Source organism: Pseudophryne corroboree, chromosome 4 (genome assembly GCF_028390025.1).
Source record: "Pseudophryne corroboree isolate aPseCor3 chromosome 4, aPseCor3.hap2, whole genome shotgun sequence".
NCBI lineage: Eukaryota > Metazoa > Chordata > Amphibia > Anura > Myobatrachidae > Pseudophryne > Pseudophryne corroboree.
The window spans coordinates 919,624,365-919,645,896 of record NC_086447.1 but is presented as its reverse complement, the minus strand read 5'-3'; the positions used below and the strand labels follow the sequence as shown (position 1 = coordinate 919,645,896).

Genomic DNA, 21,532 nt, shown 5'->3' with positions numbered 1-21,532 from the left:
GGCTAGAGTCAGAAATACTGACTCGCTGTTATCCTGCATGCACCCAACAAGCTGGATGCTCCTGCTTCTAAGCAGACTATTGCTCGCTGGATCTGTAGCACGATTCAACTTGCACATTCTGCGGCTGGACTGCCGCATCCTAAATCAGTAAAAGCCCATTCCACGAGGAAGGGGGCTCTTCTTGGGCGAGCTGCTACCTGGTCGGGGTCAAACACGTTTGCAAAATTCTACAAGTTTGATACCCTGGCTGAGGAGGACCTTGAGTTTGCTCATGCGGTGCTGCAGAGTCATCCGCACTTTCCCGCCCGTTTGGGAGCTTTGGTATAATCCCCATGGTCCTTACGGAGTACCCAGCATCCACTAGGACGTCAGAGAAAATAAGAATTTACTCACCGGTAATTCTATTTCTCGTAGTCCGTAGTGGATGCTGGGAGCCCGTCCCAAGTGCGGACTCTCTGCAATACGTGTATATAGTTATTGCTTAACTAAAGGGTTTTGTTATGAGCCATCTGTTAATGAGGCTCATTTGTTGTTCATACTGTTAACTGGGTATAGTTATCACAAGTTGTACGGTGTGATTGGTGTGGCTGGTATGAGTCTTACCCTGGATTCCAAATCCTTTCCTTGTAATGTCAGCTCTTCCGGGCACAGTTTCCCTAACTGAGGTCTGGAGAAGGGGCATAGAGGGAGGAGCCAGTGCACACCAGATAGTACCTAATCTTTCTTTTAGAGTGCCCAGTCTCCTGCGGAGCCCGTCTATTCCCATGGTCCTTACGGAGTACCCAGCATCCACTACGGACTACGAGAAATAGAATTACCGGTAAGTAAAATCTTATTATTTCCCTTCACGCTCCTGCACACCCTCTTCACTCCACAAATGCAGGCCGCCTCTCCTGCCATCTGATTACCTCCTCCCACTCCCGTTTCCAAGATTATGCCCCCTATCTCTGGAACTCTCTCCCTCTCCCCCTCAGACTCTCCACCTCTCTATAAAACTTCAAACGGGCTCTAAAGACCCACTTCTTCACCAAACCCAGCCAAATCTCATCCTAACCCTCTATTGCACGCTCCCTGTCTACCCCATCTGTGTCACCCCGGTCTGTCTACCCCTCCCCTTTAGAATGCAAGCTCTCACGAGCAGGGCCCTCTTCCCTCATGTGCTTTCCTTCCATTACTTATGCTATCATCTACTCCATACTCCCTACAATGGCACCTAACCCTCGGTTTCTGCCTCCCTCATACATACTTCAGAGTCCTGTCCCCTGATGCAGCAATGATAATGTACCATGTACTCGCCCTACGTTGTCTTGTACTGTTAGTCGCTGTTTTCTTGTTTTGTCGTTTGTTTCTGTACTTTGTTAGGCGCTGCAGAACCCTTGTGGCGCCATAGAAATAATTGATGATAATAATAATAATAATAATGTTACACTTAAATACAGGATTATATTGTGAATAAACTAGTAATAAGACTGGAGGACTGTCATAGGACCATCTGTCTCCAAAAATAAAGCCAAAATGATGACTAGCATCACTTGGCAAACAAACGCAGCATTGGGGGTCATTCCGAGTTGTTCGCTCGTTGCCGATTTTCGCAACGGAGCGATTAATGCGAAAATGCGCATGCGCATAGTACGCAGTGCGCATGCGCTAAGTATTTTAGCAAAAAACTTAGTAGATTTACTCACGTCCGAACGAAGAATTTCCATCATTGAAGTGATCGGAGTGTGATTGACAGGAAGTGGGTGTTTCTGGGCGGAAACTGACCGTTTTCAGGTAGTGTGTGGAAAAACGCAGGCGTGCCAGGTTAAAACGCGGGAGTGTCTGGAGAAACGGGGGAGTGGCTGTCCGAACGCAGGGCGTGTTTGTGACGTCAAACCAGGAACGAAACGGACTGAACTGATCGCAGTGTAGGAGTAAGTCTCGAGCTACTCAGAAACTGCTAAGAATTTTCTATTCGCAATTCTGCTAATCTTTCATTCGCATTTCTGCTAAGCTAAGGTACACTCCCAGAGGGCGGCGGCTTAGCGTGTGCAATGCTGCTAAAATCAGCTAGCGAGCGAACAACTCGGAATCACCCCCATGGTACATAAGTGTATAATCAGAAGAAATGACAGAAAACTTAAATATTTTTCAAGTGCCAAAAACGTCTTTCCTGTCTCCTTCACGCACAGTCATATCGGAGCGAGCGTGAACGTGCAGGCGGGAGTCAGACATATGATATTAGTTATAACGGGTGTGGTTCATAGGATCGACCACACTTAGTTCGACAGTGTCTAGGTTGACCCCTATTGGTCGACAGTAACTAAGTCAACACCTAAAATATGTCAACACAAGCATTCGATCAACATGAGCAAGGTTGACATGACAAAAGGTCAACATAAGGTTTTTTTCTTTTTTTGTGGTGGCGTTTTCTTCATACAGTGACCCCCAATTAGTGCACCGTGTCCCCTCACTTCGGGCAAGGTGTCTCGCATCGCTACCGCTGCGCTCGGCACAGGTTAACGTTCCCAATTGTAGCCACGTGGATCGTAAAGTGTGAAAAAGGTAAAAAAAAATAAACAAATTGTGAAAAACTCATGACGACCTTTTGTCATGTCGACCTAGTGACCATGTCGACCAATAGTGGTCGACCTAGACATTGTCGATCTAAGCGTGGTTGACCTAGAGACCGGATCCCGCTAGAACCCCATGCATTGGGCTGCGGCCACTAGACGTAAATACATTTTGCACACTAGTGACTGGCGTCTGTATTTTCACACGGGCACAATGGCTCATTTGCATACATTGCATTTCAGTGCAAAGATTTCACTAAATGAAAGTAGCAATCAGACACCTTCTGTCATTGTCTAACTTGCCGTAGGCAAATCACAGCCACTCGCTCGTTACCGTGGTCCAGTAAAAATGTTGCACCTGCATGCGTTGTTACTTAATGGGTGGAATTCAATTGTTTGAAAAATCAGTTGGAGTCGGTTTCTTCCTATCTAATAGACAGGAAAACACAGACGCCCAACCGACTTTTCAAACATTTGAATTCCCCCCAATGAGTCCTGTGCCCTAATTGGTCATCGATACCCAGAAGACAGAGATAAAACAGAGGACAAAGCAGCGTTGTTGGTGCAGTATTCCGTCTGGTGTAAATCATTAGCGATTACAGAATTATATATAGCGCACACATATTCTGCAGCGCTGTACAGAGAATATTTCAGCCATCCACATCAGAATAATGGTTCCTTGTCTCCTGTGACAGGAGGTTAGTTAGATGTTATCTGACACTTTCTCGCTCTCTTGTGCCCGGCTGCAGCGTGTGCGCAGTAATCTGCATGTGGTCCTGGCGCTGAGCCCTGCAGGGCAGACGTTTCGGGAGCACTGCCGCTCGCACCCCTCTCTGGTGAACTGCTGCACCGTCGACTGGTACAACGAATGGCCGGAGGAGGCTCTGCTCAGCGTAGCGGAGGGTTACATCACGGAGCAAGACCTGCTGCAGAATAATACGGTAGGTGCCCTTGTGTCTACAGTAGAACAGGCTTGGTTTATAAGGAGTTACAGTGCACATTTAGTGCAGCGTTTCTCACCTCCAGACCTCAGGTACCACCGGCAGCTCCTGTTTTGCTGTAGACTTTCATCATGCACAGGTCAGTTACTGTAATCTAGTTTGCTGGCTCAGTAATTATCCCACCTGTGTCCACAGATAGGAATCACCAGAACATGACTTTATTGGGGGTCCTGGAGGGCTGAAGTGGAGAACCAGTGGTCTAGTGGTAGATTAATGTGACTCAAATTCACATACAAAATGTCCCTATGAAATAAAGAGACACTTGTGTATGGTAAATAAGGGTCACAGCTTTTATGCGGACAGAATGTAAATTTTAGCACCAGTGCAGTGCTGCAAGATACCAGCCCCAGAATTGATGCGGTTCTGGTGCCAACATTCCAGTTTTGTAGAAATATATAAGCTGCAACTTTTATTTTGACAGGTGCTAATCTTACGAATGACAGATAATTAAAATGAGAGTAATAGAGTCACAATGCTCAGTATGAACAAATGTACTAGATATACTGCTCATTAGATACATTAAATAGATTTTTTTGCCTGAAATTGTCTGTTAAGTAGTCAGAAACAAACTGTTTGTAATAGGGACATTCATTTGATCACAAACCAACTGTGGATTGCACTTCTTATTTCCATGGTTACAGCAGAAGGAGGGAGAACGTTTTCTGCTAAGTATCTGTTAAATAGCAACGACAATGAGTTTCTGTGTGTTCAACAGACAATTTAAGGCAGAAGTACTATTTCAAGTTCAGGGACTATTCCAATAATATCATGAGGTTCCCAACATAATTTCATATACAGTTATTAATAGATTTTCATCTCACAATAGACAGATTACTCAGGAATGACAGAGAATTTACTCCCCCTCAGGAATTACAGAGCAGCGTTACCCAGGTCTGTGTCGCCGTTCACAAGAGTGTTTCCAGCAAAGCCGCGCAATATCTGGAGGAGACCAGAAGACACTATTATGTGACCCCCCAGAGTTACCTCAGCTTCATAGACACGTTCTCTAACATCCTCCAGGCAAAGAAACAGAAACTGACCACAGACAGGTGAGCATCGTATACAGCAGGCATTCCCAAACGCGGTCCTCAAGACACACCAACAGTGCAGGTTTTAGTGATATCCAGGCTTCAGCACAGATGGTTAAATCAAAATAACTGAGCTACTAATTAAGTCACCTGTGTTAAAGCCTGGATATCACTAAAACCAGGACTGTTAGTGTGCCTTGAGGACCGTTGTTGGGAAACACTGGTAAACAGTGATAAATGGTTTTCCGTAATGTAACAAGCATCAGGGCTAAACACAAGTTCATGCTTTAACCTCTGCACATAACTCTGCTGCAGACTAGACAATCTCTGGGGTTTTCGCTCTCTCATTATTTAGAGTGACCATATTATCCCTTTTACCTGGGACTCTCATGGATTACACAGGTTCTGTGGCCAACTGATATGTAGGCTTGAAGTCAGCCAGCCACAGAACCTGTGTAATCCATAAGCGTCCCAGGTAAATGGGATAATATGGTCACCCTACATCAGTGGTTCTCAAACTCGGTCCTCAGGACCCCACACAGTGCATGTTTTGCAGGTAACCCAGCAAGTGCACAGGTGTATTAATTACTCACTGACACATTTTAAAAGGTCCACAGGAGGAGCTAATTATTTCACTTGCGATTCTGTGAGGAGACCCGCAAAATATGCACTGTGTGGGGTCCTGAGGACCGAGTTTGAGAACCTGTGCCCTACATTATTCCCTGTGTGCAGCGTGGAGATTCTTTGCCTTTTCTCAGGATGCAAAATAACATTATAACACTTAAAGAAGACACACCTGTCCATAGACATAGGGAAATACAGCGCATGTGTTTGTTTGATGACACCTTAAGGGCACACCTCATACTTGCCTACCTGACCCTCTCCATGAGGGAGAAAATGCTCTGTTCCTGGACTTTCCTGGTAATGTATGATTGCCATCACCTGTGGTGAGCTAGTTAATTGATAAGAAAGGTGTTTCACCACAGGTGATGGCAATCATACATTACCAGGAGAGTCCAGGAACAGAGCATTTTCTCCCTCATGGAGAGGGTCAGGTAGGCAAGTATGTTGCACACTTACAATTCCAAGTCTTTATTTTCAGTTGCACGTTATAGTTATATGCAAAATCTTAAATCCTCATATACATCCATCTGGGGCAGATATATTGCTATCACCATCACCTGGTAGACTGCACCCATCTAGTGTAGACAACTGGAAAAGAATGACAGACAGAAAACTCCAACACGTATTAAAAGCACACGATCAGCTTGCGCTCGCATGTGGAAGCCCCTGATCTGCAGATTGAGGCACAAGTGTTAGATCTGTGTAGCTTAGAATACTTGGGAAAAAAAGATTTTACTTACCGGTAAATCTATTTCTCGTAGTCCGTAGAGGATGCTGGGACTCCGTAAGGACCATGGGGATAGACGGTCTCCGCAGGAGATAGGGCACTTTAAGAAAGCTTTGGATTCTGGGTGTGACTGGCTCCTCCCTCTATGCCCCTCCTCCAGACCTCAGGGAAACTGTGCCCAGAGGAGATGGACAGTACGAGGAAGGATTTTTGTAAATCTAAGGGCGAGATTCATACCAGCCACACCAATCACACCGTATAACTTAAGATAAACTTACCCAGTTAACAGTATGAACAACAACATAGCCACGGTATCACCGAAAACTATAACATAACCCTTATGTAAGAAATAAATATATACAAGTCATGCAGAAGAAGTCCGCACTTGGGACGGGCGCCCAGCATCCTCTACGGACTACGAGAAATAGATTTACCGGTAAGTAAAATCTTATTTTCTCTAACGTCCTTGAGGATGCTGGGACTCCGTAAGGACCATGGGGATTATACCAAAGCTCCCAAACGGGCGGGAGAGTGCGGATGACTCTGCAGCACCGATTGAGCAAACAGGAGGTCCTCCTTAGCCAGGGTATCAAACTTATAGAACTTTGCAAAGGTGTTTGTCCCCGACCAAGTAGCTGCTCGTCACAACTGTAATGCCGAGACCCCTCGGGCAGCCGCCCAAGAAGAGCCCACTTTCCTAGTGGAGTGGGCCTTAACCGATTTCGGTAACGGCAATCCTGCCGTAGAATGCGCCTGCTGAATCGTGTTACAGATCCAGCGAGCAATAGTCTGCTTTGAAGCAGGGGCGCCAACCTTGTTGGCCGCATACAGAACAAACAAAGCTTCAGTCTTCCTGATCCGAGCCGTTCTGGTCACATAAATCTTCAAAGCCCTGACTACATCCAGGGACTCGGAATCCCCCAAGTCCCTTGTAGCCACAGGCACGACAATAGGTTGGTTCACATGAAAAGATGAGACCACTTTTGGCAGAAAGCGAGGACGAGTCCTCAACTCTGCCCTATCCACGTGAAAAACCAAGTATGGGCTTTTATGCTATAAAGCTGCCAATTCTGAAACACGTCTCGCCGAAGCGAACGCCAACAACATGACCACTTTCCACGTGAGGTATTTCAACTCCACAGTTTTAAGTGGTTCAAACCAAGGTGACTTGAGGAAACGTAACACCACGTTAAGATCCCAAGGCACCACCGGAGGCACAAAGGGAGGCTGAATATGCAGCACCCCCTTCACAAAAGTCTGTACCTCAGGAAGAGAGGATAATTCTCTTTGAAAGAAAATGGATAAGGCCGAAATCTGGACCTTTATGGACCCTAATTTTAGGCCCAAGGTCACTCCTGTTTGAAGGAAGTGAAGTAGATGGCCCAAATGGAACTCCTCCGTAGGAGCAACTCTGGCCTCACACCAAGAAACATATTTCCGCCATATACGGTGATAATGTTTTAACGTCACGTCTTTCCTAGCCTTGATCAGGGTAGGAATGACTTCCTCCGGAATTCCTTCTTCTGCTAGGATCCGGCGTTCAACCGCCATGCCGTCAAACGCAGCCGTGGTAAGTCTTGGAACAGACAGGGCCCCTGCTGCAGCAGGTCCTGCCTTAGAGGAAGAGGCCACGGATCTTCTGTGAGCAACTCTTGCAGTTCCGGATACCAAGTCCTCCGTGGCCAATCTGGAACAATGAGGATTGTTCTGACCCTGCTTATTCTTACAATTGTCAACACCTTGGGTATGAGAGGAAGAGGAGGAAACACATAGACCGATCTGAACACCCAAGGTGTCACCAGAGCGTCTACCGCTACCGCCTGAGGGTCCCTTGACCTGGCGCAATACCGCTTTAGCTTTTTGTTGAGACGGGACGCCATCATGTCTATTTGAGGCAGGCCCCACCGATCCGCGATCTGTGCAAAGACTTCTTGATGAAGTCCCCACTCCCCCGGATGCAGGTCATGCCTGCTGAGGAAGTCCGCCTCCCAGTTGTCCACCCCCAGGATGAACACCGCTGACAGCGCGCTTACATGGCCTTTCGCCCAGCGTAGAAACCTGGTCGCTTCTGCCATGGCCACTCTGCTCCTTGTTCCGCCTTGGTGGTTTATATGAGCCACTGCCGTGATATTGTCTGACTGAATCAGAACCGGTCTTCTCCGTAGTAAGTTCTCCGCTTGACGCAGGGCGTTGTATATGGCCCTCAACTCCAGGACTTTGATGTGGAGACAAGTCTCCAGGCTTGACCAGAGACCTTGGAAATTTCTTCCCAGTGCCACTGCTCCCCATCCTCGGAGGCTTGCGTCCGTGGTCACCAGGACCCAGTCCTGAATGCCGAACCTGCGACCCTCTAGAAGGTGAGCGCTGTTCAGCCACCACAGGAGAGATACCCTGGTCCTGGGAGACAGGGTGATCCTTTGATGCATTTGTAAATGGGACCCGGACCACTTGTCCAAGAGGTCCCATTGAAAAGTCCTCGCATGGAATCTGCCGAAAGGGATGGCCTCGTATGAAGCCACCATCTTCCCCAGGACCCAGGTGCACTGATGCACTGAAACCTTCTTTGGTTTCAATAGGTTCCTGACCATGGTCATGAGTTCCTGAACCTTTTCGATTGGAAGAAAAACCTTTTTCTGGTCTGTGTCTAGGATCAGGCCCAGAAAGGTCACTAGCTGGGACTTCTTCGGTATATTGAGAATCCAGCTGTGTAGCTGCAACGTCTTCATGGACAGAGCAGGAGCACCATCATTTCCGCCATTACCTTGGTGAAAACCCTCGGGGCCGTGGAAAGCCCAAACGGCAACGTCTGAAATTGGTAGTGACAGTCCTGCACTGCAAATCTCAGGAACGCCTGATGGGGGGGGGGATATTGGAACATGAAGGTATGCATCCTTTATGTCCAGGGACACCATCCAATCCCCCCCCCCCCTCCAGGCTGGCGATGACCGCCCGGAGTGATTCCATTTTGAACTTGAACCTTTTCAAGTACAAGTTCAGAGATTTCAGGTTTAAAATGGGCCTGACCGAACCGTCCAGTTTCGGGACCACAAACAGGGTTGAATAATATCCCTCTCCCTGCTGGAGATGAGGAACTGTGACAATCACCTGTTGAACACACAATTTTTGGATTGCTGTCAACACTGACTCCCTCTCTGACGGGGAAGTCGGCAGAGCCGATTTGAAAAACCGGCGAGGAGGCAAGTCTTCGAATTCTAGCCTGTATCCCTGAGCAACAATCTCTACTGCCCAGGGATCCACCTGCGTTTGAACCCAGACGTGGCTGAAAAACCGAAGATGAGCCCCCACCAGATCTGCCTCCCCCCGGGAAGCCCCAGCGTCATGCGGTGGACTTTGCAGACGCAGGGGAGGACTTCTGCTCTTGGGAACTAGCTGTGTGCAGCTGCCTTTTCCTCTGGTAACAAAGGATGATCCACGTACCTTCTTGTTTTTATTGGAACGAAAGGACTGCATTTGATAATGAGGTGCCTTCTTAGTATGCTGCGGGGGGACATAAGGTAAGAAATTCGACTTACCAGCCGTAGCCGTAGAGACAAGGTCCGAGAGGCCGTCTCCAAACAACTCCTCCCCCTTGTACGGCAAGGACTCCATGTGCCGATTAGAATCGGCATCTCCCGTCCACTGCCGGGTCCACAGGAGTCGCCTAGCAGAAATAGACATAGCATTTATTCTGGAGCTTAATAAACAAATGTCTCTCTGAGCATCTCTCATATACAAGGCAGCATCTCTGATATGCTCTATGGTCATTTGAATGGTATCCCTATCTAAGGTGTCAATCTCTGTAGATAAGGAATCTGCCCATGCCACAACCGCACTACAAACCCAGGCCGACGCCATAGCCGGTCTAGCAATAGTACCGGAGTAAGTGTAAATGTGCTTCAAGGTAATTTCCTGCCTGCGATCAGCCGGTTCCTTGAGGGAAGCCGTATCCTGAGAAGGCAGTGCCACCTTTTTGGACAAGCGTGTCAGCGCCTTGTCCACCTTTGGTGAAGATTCCCAGCGTATCCTATCAGTTTGTGGAAAAGGATACGCCATAAGAATCCTTTTGGGAACTTGTGGTCTCATATCTGGAGAGTCCCAAGCCTTTTCGCACAATTCACTTAATTCAAATGATGATGGAAAAGTGACTTCAGGCTTTTTCCCTTTATACATGTGTACCCTCGTGTCAGGGACAGGGGGTTCCTCAGTAATATGCAAAACCTCTTTAATGGCCATAATCATGTACTGAATACCTTTTGCCACCTTCGGCTGTAATTTTGCATCTTCATAGTCGACACCAGAGTCAGAATCTGTGTCGGTATCTGTGTCATCGATCTGGGATATGGAGCGCTTCTGAGACCCCAACGGGCCTGGCGCCACAGGGACAGGCATGGACTGGGTACCTGACTGATCCCTAGCTTCTGCCTTGTCTAACCTTTTATGCAATAGATTGACATTTGCATTCAAGACATTCAGCATATCCACCCATTCCGGTGTCGGCGTTGCCGACGGCGACCTGACATTCAAACACTCCCCCTCCACAGTAAGCGAGCCTTCCTCGTCAAACATGTCGACACACGCGTACCGACACACTTCACACACACAGGGAACCCCTTTCTGAAGACAGTATCCCTGTCAAGGCCCTTTGGAGAGACAGAGAGAGAGTATGCCAGCACACACCCCAGCGCAATAACCTTGGAGACCAACACAAAATGTTTTTCCCCAGCAGCGCTGTGTAATATGTAAACCGCCAATTATGTGCCCCCCCCCCCTCTCTTTCAAGCACCCTTTCACCGTGTGTAAGCAGGGGAGAGTCCGGGGAGCTTCCTCTCAGCAGTGCTGTGGAGAGAAAATGGCGCTGGTGAGTGCTGAGGGAGAAGCCCTGCCCCCTTGGCGGCGGGCTTCTGTCCCGCTCAAACTTAGTAAAATATGGCGGGGGCTCTTTTATATACATGTACAGAGCCCACCTGTACATGTATATAGTCTTTTTGTCATGCAGAGGTTTATATTGCTGCCCAGGACGCCCCCCCCCCCTGCGCCCTGCTCCCTTACAGTGACCGGAGTATGTGAGGTGTATAGGAGCAATGACGCACAGCTGCAGTGCTGTGTATTACCTCAGTGAAGCTGAAGGCTTCTGCCGCCTGAGACGTCTTCTGACTTCTGTACTTCTGGCTCTGTGAGGAGAACGGCGGCGCGGCTCCGGGGGTGGATGCCCAGTTAGAACCTGCGTTCACCCCCTCTGGAGCTAATGGTGTCCAGTAGCCCAGGAAGTAGAGCCTATCTTTGACAAGAAGGTCTGCTCCTCTCTCCACAGTCCTTCGATGCAGGGAGCCTGTTGCCAGCAGTGCTCCCTGTTAAAAAGTAGTAAAAGGTAGAAAGAAAAATCCAAACAAAAATGCTTTCAGGCAGAGAACTCTGGAGAGCTCTCTGCAGTGCACCCATCTTGCTCTGGGCACAGTGTAAAACTGAGGTCTGGAGGAGGGGCATAGAGGGAGGAGCCAGTGCACACCCAGAATCCAAAGCTTTCTTAAAGTGCCCTATCTCCTGCAGAGCCCGTCTATCCCCATGGTCCTTACGGAGTCCCAGCATCCTCAAGGACGTTAGAGAAAGTTATATTAATGTACAGAACATCAAATTGTTCATAGTGGGGAATCTTGTGACACACAGACGCGCCTCACACCCTAAGGCCACGTGTAAAACATGGATGTATCACCTCCACTGTCTGGTGCATTGTCAGTAATTTATACTTCTGGACAGTCAATAAAGATAGAGACGCTTTTACGGTAAGCCTGAGGCCGCCCTTATATACCAACAGCGGTGGAAGCTCTTGCTGCTCTGTGTACAGGACAGTGTTGGCCGTTGCGGGGGCGGCGCGTCGAAAACGGGGGCCGCTTTGATCTAAAAAATGGCGGCCGACCTCCTGCATACGCAGCCTAGCTGCGGCTGTAGGCTGCAGTGGGTGTTTCACAGTGGCTGGGCAGGCCATTCTGCATGCGGGAAATCCTTTACCTGCGATGAACCGGACCTCAACATGCAAAAATAAGGATTCCAGATTCTGCTTTATAGCTGGACTGAATAAACCCCTGTATCAGGAGCTGCTGTCTATTGCCATTACTTATCATTTCCACAGACTGCCGCAAGAAAGACAGTTCCCATGTACAGTCAGTTGTGAGGGATACAATAGGGACGGAGAAGTGTTTTTGTTTTAATTACATTTTATATGAAAAATGCGGCTTTTGTATTTATTCCTGTCAGTACCGCATTCTTTAATGTGCACACGTACTCTGACATAGCCTGGAGTAAGTACACACACGTACACTGACGTATCCTGGAGTAAGTACACACGTAGCCTGGAGTAAGTACAGAGCCGGCCTTAGCTATAGGCAGGCTAGGCATTTGCCTAGGGCATCCAAGCATGTCTAGGGGCATCCAAGCATGTCCCTGCAGCATCTCATGCTGAGAGGGACAGTCCGCAAACTAACTGTTACTTTCCAAATGTATTCAATCAGTACTTGTATATACTGCTGTTTACATTTGTCAAAAAAAATGCACACTGTGCCTTAAACTTCCTCTGACATGCTTGAATGCCCCTGACTTGTGAGACCTCAGACAGACAGCAGAAGCCCAGTAAATGCAATTCCTGGACCTGTGACATTTTTACTGACTGTATAAGGTTATTACTAGTGATGAGCGGGTTCGGTTTCTCGGAAACCGAACCCCCCCGAACTTCACGCTTTTTACACGGGTCCGAGGCAGACTCGGATCTTCCCGCCTTGCTCGGCTAACCCGAGCGCGCCCGAACGTCATCATCTCGCTGTCGGATTCTCGCGAGACTCGGATTCTATCGCGAGACTCGGATTCTATATAAGGAGCCGCGCGTCGCCGCCATTTTTACACGTGCATTGAGATTGATAGGGAGAGGACGTGGCTGGCGTCCTCTCCGTTTAGAATAGAAATAGATAGTGAGAGTGAAACACTTGATTTACTGGAGCTTAGGAGTACTCAGAGAGTGCAGAGTTTACTAGTGACTGACCAGTGACCACCAGTGCAGTTTTATTATTATTTAATATAATCCGTTCTCTGCCTGAAAAAAAACGATACACAGTGACACAGTATACCATATCTGTGCTCAGCCTCAGTGTGCTGCATCATCTATGTATATCTGACTGTGCTGAGTGCTCACTGCTCACACAGCTTAATTGTGGGGGAGACTGGGGAGCAGTTATAGCAGGAGTACATATATTTAACAGTGCACACTTTTGCTGCCAGAGTGCCACTTCCAGTGTGACTGACCAGTGACCAGTGACCACCAGTATATTGTGATTGTCTGCCTGAAAAAGTTAAACACTCGTCGTGTGGTGTTTTTATTCTATAAACGCATTCTGCTGACAGTGTCCAGCAGGTCCGTCATTATATAATATATACCTGTCCTGCAGTAGTGATATATATATATTTTTTATATCATTATCATCCAGTCTATACTAGCAGCAGACGCAGTACGGTAGTCCACGGCTGTAGCTACCTCTGTGTCGGCAGTCGCTCGTCCATAATTGTATACCTACCTGTGGTGTTTTTTTTTTTTTTTCTATCTTCTTCATACTAGTAGTTAACTTTAGGAGTCTGCAGTGCTGACAGTGTCCAGCAGGTCCGTCATTATATAATATATACCTGTCCGGCTGCAGTAGTGATATATATATATTTTTTATATCATTATCATCCAGTCTATATTAGCAGCAGACGCAGTACGGTAGTCCACGGCTGTAGCTACCTCTGTGTCGGCAGTCGCTCATCCATCCATAATTGTATACCACCTACCTGTTGTGTGTTTTTTTTTTTCTATCTTCTTGATACTAGTAGCTTACTTTAGGAGTCTGCAGTGCTGACAGTGTCCAGCAGGTCCGTCATTATATAATATATACCTGTCCGGCTGCAGTAGTGATATATATATATTTTTTATATCATTATCATCCAGTCTATATTAGCAGCAGACGCAGGACTGTAGTCCACGGCTGTAGCTACCTCTGTGTCGGCAATCGCTCGTCCATCCATAATTGTATACCACCTACCTGTTGTGTTTTTTTTTTCTATCTTCTTGATACTAGTAGCTTACTTTAGGAGTCTGCAGTGCTGACAGTGTCCAGCAGGTCCGTCATTATATAATATATACCTGTCCGGCTGCAGTAGTGATATATATATATTTTTTATATCATTATCATCCAGTCTATATTAGCAGCAGACGCAGTACGGTAGTCCACGGCTGTAGCTACCTCTGTGTCGGCAGTCGCTCGTCCATCCATAATTGTATACCACCTACCTGTGGTGTTTTTTTTTCCTATCTTCTTGATACTAGTAGCTTACTTTAGGAGTCTGCAGTGCTGACAGTGTCCAGCAGGTCCGTCATTATATAATATATACCTGTCCGGCTGCAGTAGTGATATATTTTTTATATCATTATCATCCAGTCTATATTAGCAGCAGACGCAGTACGGTAGTCCACGGCTGTAGCTACCTCTGTGTCGGCAGTCGCTCGTCCATCCATAATTGTATACCACCTACCTGTGGTGGTTTTTTTTTTTTCTATCTTCTTGATACTAGTAGCTTACTTTAGGAGTCTGCAGTGCTGACAGTGTCCAGCAGGTCCGTCATTATATAATATATACCTGTCCTGCTGCAGTAGTGATATATATATATTTTTTATATCATTATCATCCAGTCTATATTAGCAGCAGACGCAGTACGGTAGTCCACGGCTGTAGCTACCTATGTGTCGGCAGTCGCTCGTCCATCCATAATTGTATACCACCTACCTGTTGTGTTTTTTTTTTTCTATCTTCTTGATACTAGTAGCTTACTTTAGGAGTCTGCAGTACTGACAGTGTCCAGCAGGTCCGTCATTATATAATATATACCTGTCCGGCTGCAGTAGTGATATATATATATTTTTTATATCATTATCATCCAGTCTATATTAGCAGCAGACGCAGTACGGTAGTCCACGGCTGTAGCTACCTCTGTGTCGGCAGTCGCTCGTCCATCCATAATTGTATACCACCTACCTGTGGTGTTTTTTTTTTTCTATCTTCTTGATACTAGTAGCTTACTTTAGGAGTCTGCAGTGCTGACAGTGTCCAGCAGGTCCGTCATTATATAATATGTACCTGTCCGGCTGCAGTAGTGATATATATATATTTTTTATATCATTATCATCCAGTCTATATTAGCAGCAGACGCAGTACGGTAGTCCACGGCTGTAGCTACCTCTGTGTCGGCAGTCGCTCGTCCATCCATAATTGTATACCACCTACCTGTTGTGGTTTTTTTCTTTCTATCTTCTTGATACTAGTAGCTTACTTTAGGAGTCTGCAGTGCTGACAGTGTCCAGCAGGTCCGTCATTATATAATATATACCTGTCCGGCTGCAGTAGTGATATATATATATTTTTTATATCATTATCATCCAGTCTATATTAGCAGCAGACGCAGTACGGTAGTCCACGGCTGTAGCTACCTCTGTGTCGGCAGTCGCTCGTCCATCCATAATTGTATGCCACCTACCTGTGGTGTTTTTTTTTCTATCTTCTTGATACTAGTAGCTTACTTTAGGAGTCTGCAGTGCTGACAGTGTCCAGCAGGTCCGTCATTATATAATATATACCTGTCCGGCTGCAGTAGTGATATATATATATATATATATTTTATATCATTATCATCCAGTCTATATTAGCAGCAGAGGCAGTACGGTAGTCCACGGCTGTAGCTACCTCTGTGTCGGCAGTCGCTCGTCCATCCATAATTGTATACCACCTACCTGTGGTGTTTGTTTTTTCTATATTCTTGATACTAGTAGCTTACTTTAGGAGTCTGCAGTGCTGACAGTGTCCAGCAGGTCCGTCATTATATAATATATACCTGTCCGGCTGCAGTAGTGATATATATATATTTTTTATATCATTATCATCCAGTCTATATTAGCAGCAGACGCAGTACGGTAGTCCACGGCTGTAGCTACCTCTGTGTCGGCAGTAGCTTGTCCATCCATAAGTATACTAGTATCCATCCATCTCCATTGTTTACCTGAGGTGCCTTTTAGTTGTGCCTATTAAAATATGGAGAACAAAAATGTTGAGGTTCCAAAAATAGGGAGAGATCAAGATCGACTTCCACCTCGTGCTGAAGCTGCTGCCACTAGTCATGGCCGAGACGATGAAATGCCATCAAAGTCGTCTGCCAAGGCCGATGCCCAATGTCATAGTACAGAGCATGTAAAATCCAAAACACCAAATATCAGTAAAAAAAGGACTAAAAAATCTAAAATAAAATTGTCGGAGGAGAAGCGTAAACTTGCCAATATGCCATTTACCACACGGAGTGGCAAGGAACGGCTGAGGCCCTGGCCTATGTTCATGGCTAGTGGTTCAGCTTCACATGAGGATGGAAGCACTCAGCCTCTCGCTAGAAAAATGAAAAGACTCAAGCTGGCAAAAGCACAGCAAAGAACTGTGCGTTTTTCGAAATCACAAATCCACAAGGAGAGTCCAATTGTGTCGTTTGCGATGCCTAACCTTCCCAACACTGGACGTGAAGAGCATGCGCCTTCCACCATTTGCACGCCCCCTGCAAGTGCTGGAAGGAGCACCCGCAGTCCAGTTCCTGATAGTCAGATTGAAGATGTCAGTGTTGAAGTACACCAGGATGAGGAGGATATGGGTGTTGCTGGCGCTGGGGAGGAAATTGACCAGGAGGATTCTGATGGTGAGGTGGTTTGTTTAAGTCAGGCACCCGGGGAGACACCTGTTGTCCGTGGGAGGAATAGGGCCATTGACATGCCTGGTGAAAATACCAAAAAAATCAGCTCTTCGGTGTGGAAGTATTTCAACAGAAATGCGGACAACATTTGTCAAGCCGTGTGTTGCCTTTGTCAAGCTGTAATAAGTAGGGGTAAGGACGTTAACCACCTCGGAACATCCTCCCTTATACGTCACCTGCAGCGCATTCATCATAAGTCAGTGACAAGTTCAAAAACTTTGGGCGACAGCGGAAGCAGTCCACTGACCAGTAAATCCCTTCCTCTTGTAACCAAGCTCACGCAAACCACCCCACCAACTCCCTCAGTGTCAATTTCCTCCTTCCCCAGGAATGCCAATAGTCCTGCAGGCCATGTCACTGGCAATTCTGACGAGTCCTCTCCTGCCTGGGATTCCTCCGATGCATCCTTGCGTGTAACGCCTACTGCTGCTGGCGCTGCTGTTGTTGCTGCTGGGAGTCGATGGTCATCCCAGAGGGGAAGTCGTACTCGTAAGACCACTTTTACTACTTCCACCAAGCAATTGACTGTCCAACAGTCCTTTGCGAGGAAGATGAAATATCACAGCAGTCATCCTGCTGCAAAGCGGATAACTGAGGCCTTGGCATCCTGGGCGGTGAGAAACGTGGTTCCGGTATCCATCATTACTGCAGAGCCAACTAGAGACTTGTTGGAGGTACTGTGTCCCCGGTACCAAATACCATCTAGGTTCCATTTCTCTAGGCAGGCGATACCGAAAATGTACACAGACCTCAGAAAAAGACTCACCAGTGTCCTAAAAAATGCAGTTGTACCCAATGTCCACTTAACCACGGACATGTGGACAAGTGGAGCAGGGCAGGCTCAGGACTATATGACTGTGACAGCCCACTGGGTAGATGTATGGACTCCCGCCGCAAGAACAGCAGCGGCGGCACCAGTAGCAGCATCTCGCAAACGCCAACTCTTTCCTAGGCAGGCTACGCTTTGTATCACCGCTTTCCAGAATACGCACACAGCTAAAAACCTCTTACGGCAACTGAGGAAGATCATCGCAGAATGGCTTACCCCAATTGGACTCTCCTGTGGATTTGTGGCATCGGACAACGCCAGCAATATTGTGTGTGCATTAAATATGGGCAAATTCCAGCACGTCCCATGTTTTGCATATACCTTGAATTTGGTGGTGCAGAATTATTTAAAAAACGAGAGGGGCGTGCAAGAGATGCTGTCGGTGGCCAGAAGAATTGCGGGACACTTTCGGCGTACAGGCACCACGTACAGAAGACTGGAGCACCACCAAAAACGCCTGAACCTGCCCTGCCATCATCTGAAGCAAGAAGTGGTAACGAGGTGGAATTCAACCCTCTATATGCTTCAGAGGTTGGAGGAGCAGCAAAAGGCCATTCAAGCCTATACAACTGAGCACGATATAGGAGGTGGAATGCACCTGTCTCAAGCGCAGTGGAGAATGATTTCAACGTTGTGCAAGGTTCTGCAACCTTTTGAACTTGCCACACGTGAAGTCAGTTCAGACACTGCCAGCCTGAGTCAGGTCATTCCCCTCATCAGGCTTTTGCAGAAGAAGCTGGAGACATTGAAGGAGGAGCTAACACAGAGCGATTCCGCTAGGCATGTGGACTTGTGGATGGAGCCCTTAATTCGCTTAACAAGGATTCACGGGTGGTCAATCTGTTGAAATCAGAGCACTACATTTTGTCCACCGTGCTCGATCCTAGATTTAAAACCTACCTTGGATCTCTCTTTCCGGCAGACACAAGTCTGCTGGGGTTCAAAGAACTGCTGGTGACAAAATTGTCAAGTCAAGCGGAACGCGACCTGTCAACATCTCCTCCTTCACATTCTCCCGCAACTGGGGGTGCGAGGAAAAGGCTCAGAATTCCGAGCCCACCCGCTGGCTGTGATGCAGGGCAGTCTGGAGCGACTGCTGATGCTGACATCTGGTCCGGACTGAAGGACCTGACAACGATTACGGACATGTCGTCTACTGTCACTGCATATGATTCTCTCCCCATTGAAAGAATGGTGGAGGATTATATGAGTGACCGCATCCAAGTAGGCACGTCAGACAGTCCGTACTTATACTGGCAGGAAAAAGAGGCAATTTGGAGGCCCTTGCACAAACTGGCTTTATTCTACCTAAGTTGCCCTCCCACAAGTGTGTACTCCGAAAGAGTGTTTAGTGCCGCCGCTCACCTTGTCAGCAATCGGCGTACGAGGTTACATCCAGAAAATGTGGAGAAGATGATGTTCATTAAAATGAATTATAATCAATTCCTCCGTGGAGACATTGACCAGCAGCAATTGCCTCCACAAAGTACACAGGGAGCTGAGATGGTGGATTCCAGTGGGGATGAATTATAATCAATTCCTCCGTGGAGACACTGACCAGCAGCAATTGCCTCCACAAAGTACACAGGGAGCTGAGATGGTGGATTCCAATGGGGATGAATTATAATCAATTCCTCCGTGGAGACATTGACCAGCAGCAATTGCCTCCACAAAGTACACAGGGAGCTGAGATGGTGGATTCCAGTGGGGACGAATTGATAATCTGTGAGGAGGGGGATGTACACGGTGATATATCGGAGGATGATGATGAGGTGGACATCTTGCCTCTGTAGAGCCAGTTTGTGCAAGGAGAGATTAATTGCTTCTTTTTTGGTGGGGGTCCAAACCAACCCGTCATTTCAGTCACAGTCGTGTGGCAGACCCTGTCACTGAAATGATGGGTTGGTTAAAGTGTGCATGTCCTGTTTATACAACATAAGGGTGGGTGGGAGGGCCCAAGGACAATTCCATCTTGCACCTCTTTTTTCTTTCATTTTTCTTTGCGTCATGTGCTGTTTGGGGAGTAGTTTTTGGAAGGGCCATCCTGCAGTGCCACTCCTAGATGGGCCAGGTGTTTGTGTCGGCCACTTGGGTCGCTTATCTTAGTCACACAGCTACCTCATTGCGCCTCTTTTTTTCTTTGCGTCATGTGCTGTTTGGGGGGTGTTTTTTGGAAGGGCCGTCCTGCGTGACACTGCAGTGCCACTCCTAGATGGGCCAGGTGTTTGTGTCGGCCACTTGGGTCGCTTATCTTAGTCACACAGCTACCTCATTGCGCCTCTTTTTTTCTTTGCGTCATGTGCTGTTTGGGGGGTGTTTTTTGGAAGGGCCATCCTGCGTGACACTGCAGTGCCACTCCTAGATGGGCCAGGTGTTTGTGTCGGCCACTTGGGCCGCTTATCTTAGTCACACAGCTACCTCATTGCGCCTCTTTTTTTCTTTGCGTCATGTGCTGTTTGGGGGGTGTTTTTTGGAAGGGCAATCCTGCGTGACACTGCAGTGCCACTCCTAGATGGGCCAGGTGTTTGTGTCGGCCACTAGGGTCGCTTATCTTAGTCACACAGCTACCTCATTGCGCCTCTTTTTTTTCTTCTTTGCGTCATGTGCTGTTTGGGGAGTAGTTTTTTGAAGGGCCATCCTGCGTGACACTGCAGTGCCACTCCTAGATGGGCCAGGTGTTTGTGTCGGCCACTTGGGTCGCTGAGCTTAGTCATCCAGCGACCTCGGTGCAAATTTTAGGACTAAAAATAATTTTGTGAGGTGTTCAGAATAGACTGAAAATGAGTGGAAATTATGGTTATTGAGGTTAATAATACTTTGGGATCAAAATGACCCCCAAATTCTATGATTTAAGCTGTTTTTTAGGGTTTTTTGAAAAAAACACCCGAATCCAAAACACACCCGAATCCGACAAAAAAAATTCGGTGAGGTTTTGCCAAAACGCGTTCGAACCCAAAACACGGCCGCGGAACCGAACCCAAAACCAAAACACAAAACCCGAAAAATTTCCGGTGCTCATCACTAGTTATTACTGGATGGCTTCTTATGATAACACATGTGTATTTTGGAAGACTGCTTCACAGAAACCTGACATCACCTATACTGCTTGTGCACATGGGGGAGGGGGACCCTGCCATCCTGTGTGTGTCCCTTATCCCTGTGCAAACCCCAGGTGTCTGCAGGGACATAACATGGGCAGTGTTCTCCCCACACTTTATTTCCTAGTCAGTCCATACCTTAAAATTCCCCTGCCATCTAGCACTGTAACGTGGTCAGTAAGTTGCGTTGTGCTATTTCTATATGAAACATCAGTGCAGCGTGACTTTTGGACACATCAGACTGGAGGGCAGAGCATTTAGCTCCCACAGTATAAAGTAAAGGGCATGCAGTTAACGGGAGTAACAGACACCAGCAAACACACTGAATAGTGAAGAGAATGGACAGTTTCTACATGTTTGATACTGATCTTTTTGTATAACCAGCAAGTGTGGCAGTATCTGTGGCAGTATATGTGTATTATGGGCATTACTAATGTGGGGCATATGTGTAAGGTGCATTACTGTGTGGCATTATGTGTATTATGGGCATTACTAATGTGGGGCATATGTGTAAGGTTCCTTTACTGTGTGGAATTATATGTATTATGGTCATTACTGTGTGGCATTGTGCAGAGTTGAACTGGCCCACAGGGTAACCCCCCGGTGGGCCCCACTACCTGAGCGTTGCAGGTACAGATGCAGAACTAGCGGCGGAGCTAGGGGGCACCAGACAAAATTTTGCCTAGGGCATCAAATTGGCTAGGGCCGGCTCTGAGTAAGTACACAGACGTACACTGACGTAGCCTGGAGTAAGTACACACACGTACACTGATGTATCCTGGAGTAAGTACACACGTAGCTTGGAGTAAGTACACACACGTACACTGACGTAGCCTGGAGTAAGTACACACGTACACTGACGTAGCTTGG

General features: G+C 47.3%; 1 protein-coding gene and 1 long non-coding RNA gene across 9 annotated transcripts in view; one reads left to right on the top strand and one right to left on the bottom strand.

The window, feature by feature from the left end:
• LOC134910685 (uncharacterized) overlaps positions 1–4,657 on the bottom strand; it is a 58,860-nt gene extending 54,203 nt beyond the window's left edge. For both annotated transcript variants that reach the window (XR_010176259.1, XR_010176260.1), the window contains exon 1: positions 4,538–4,657. This is a non-coding gene — a long non-coding RNA (uncharacterized LOC134910685). The remainder of the gene's footprint in view (positions 1–4,537) is intronic.
• Positions 1–21,532, top strand: part of DNAH14 (dynein axonemal heavy chain 14) — a 427,754-nt gene that overhangs the window by 309,028 nt on the left and 97,194 nt on the right. For all 7 annotated transcript variants that reach the window (XM_063919003.1, XM_063919002.1, XM_063918999.1 and 4 more), the window contains exons 57-58: positions 3,302–3,493; positions 4,421–4,602. In XM_063919003.1, the coding sequence (XP_063775073.1) occupies positions 3,302–3,493; positions 4,421–4,602 (374 nt within the window). The remainder of the gene's footprint in view (positions 1–3,301; positions 3,494–4,420; positions 4,603–21,532) is intronic.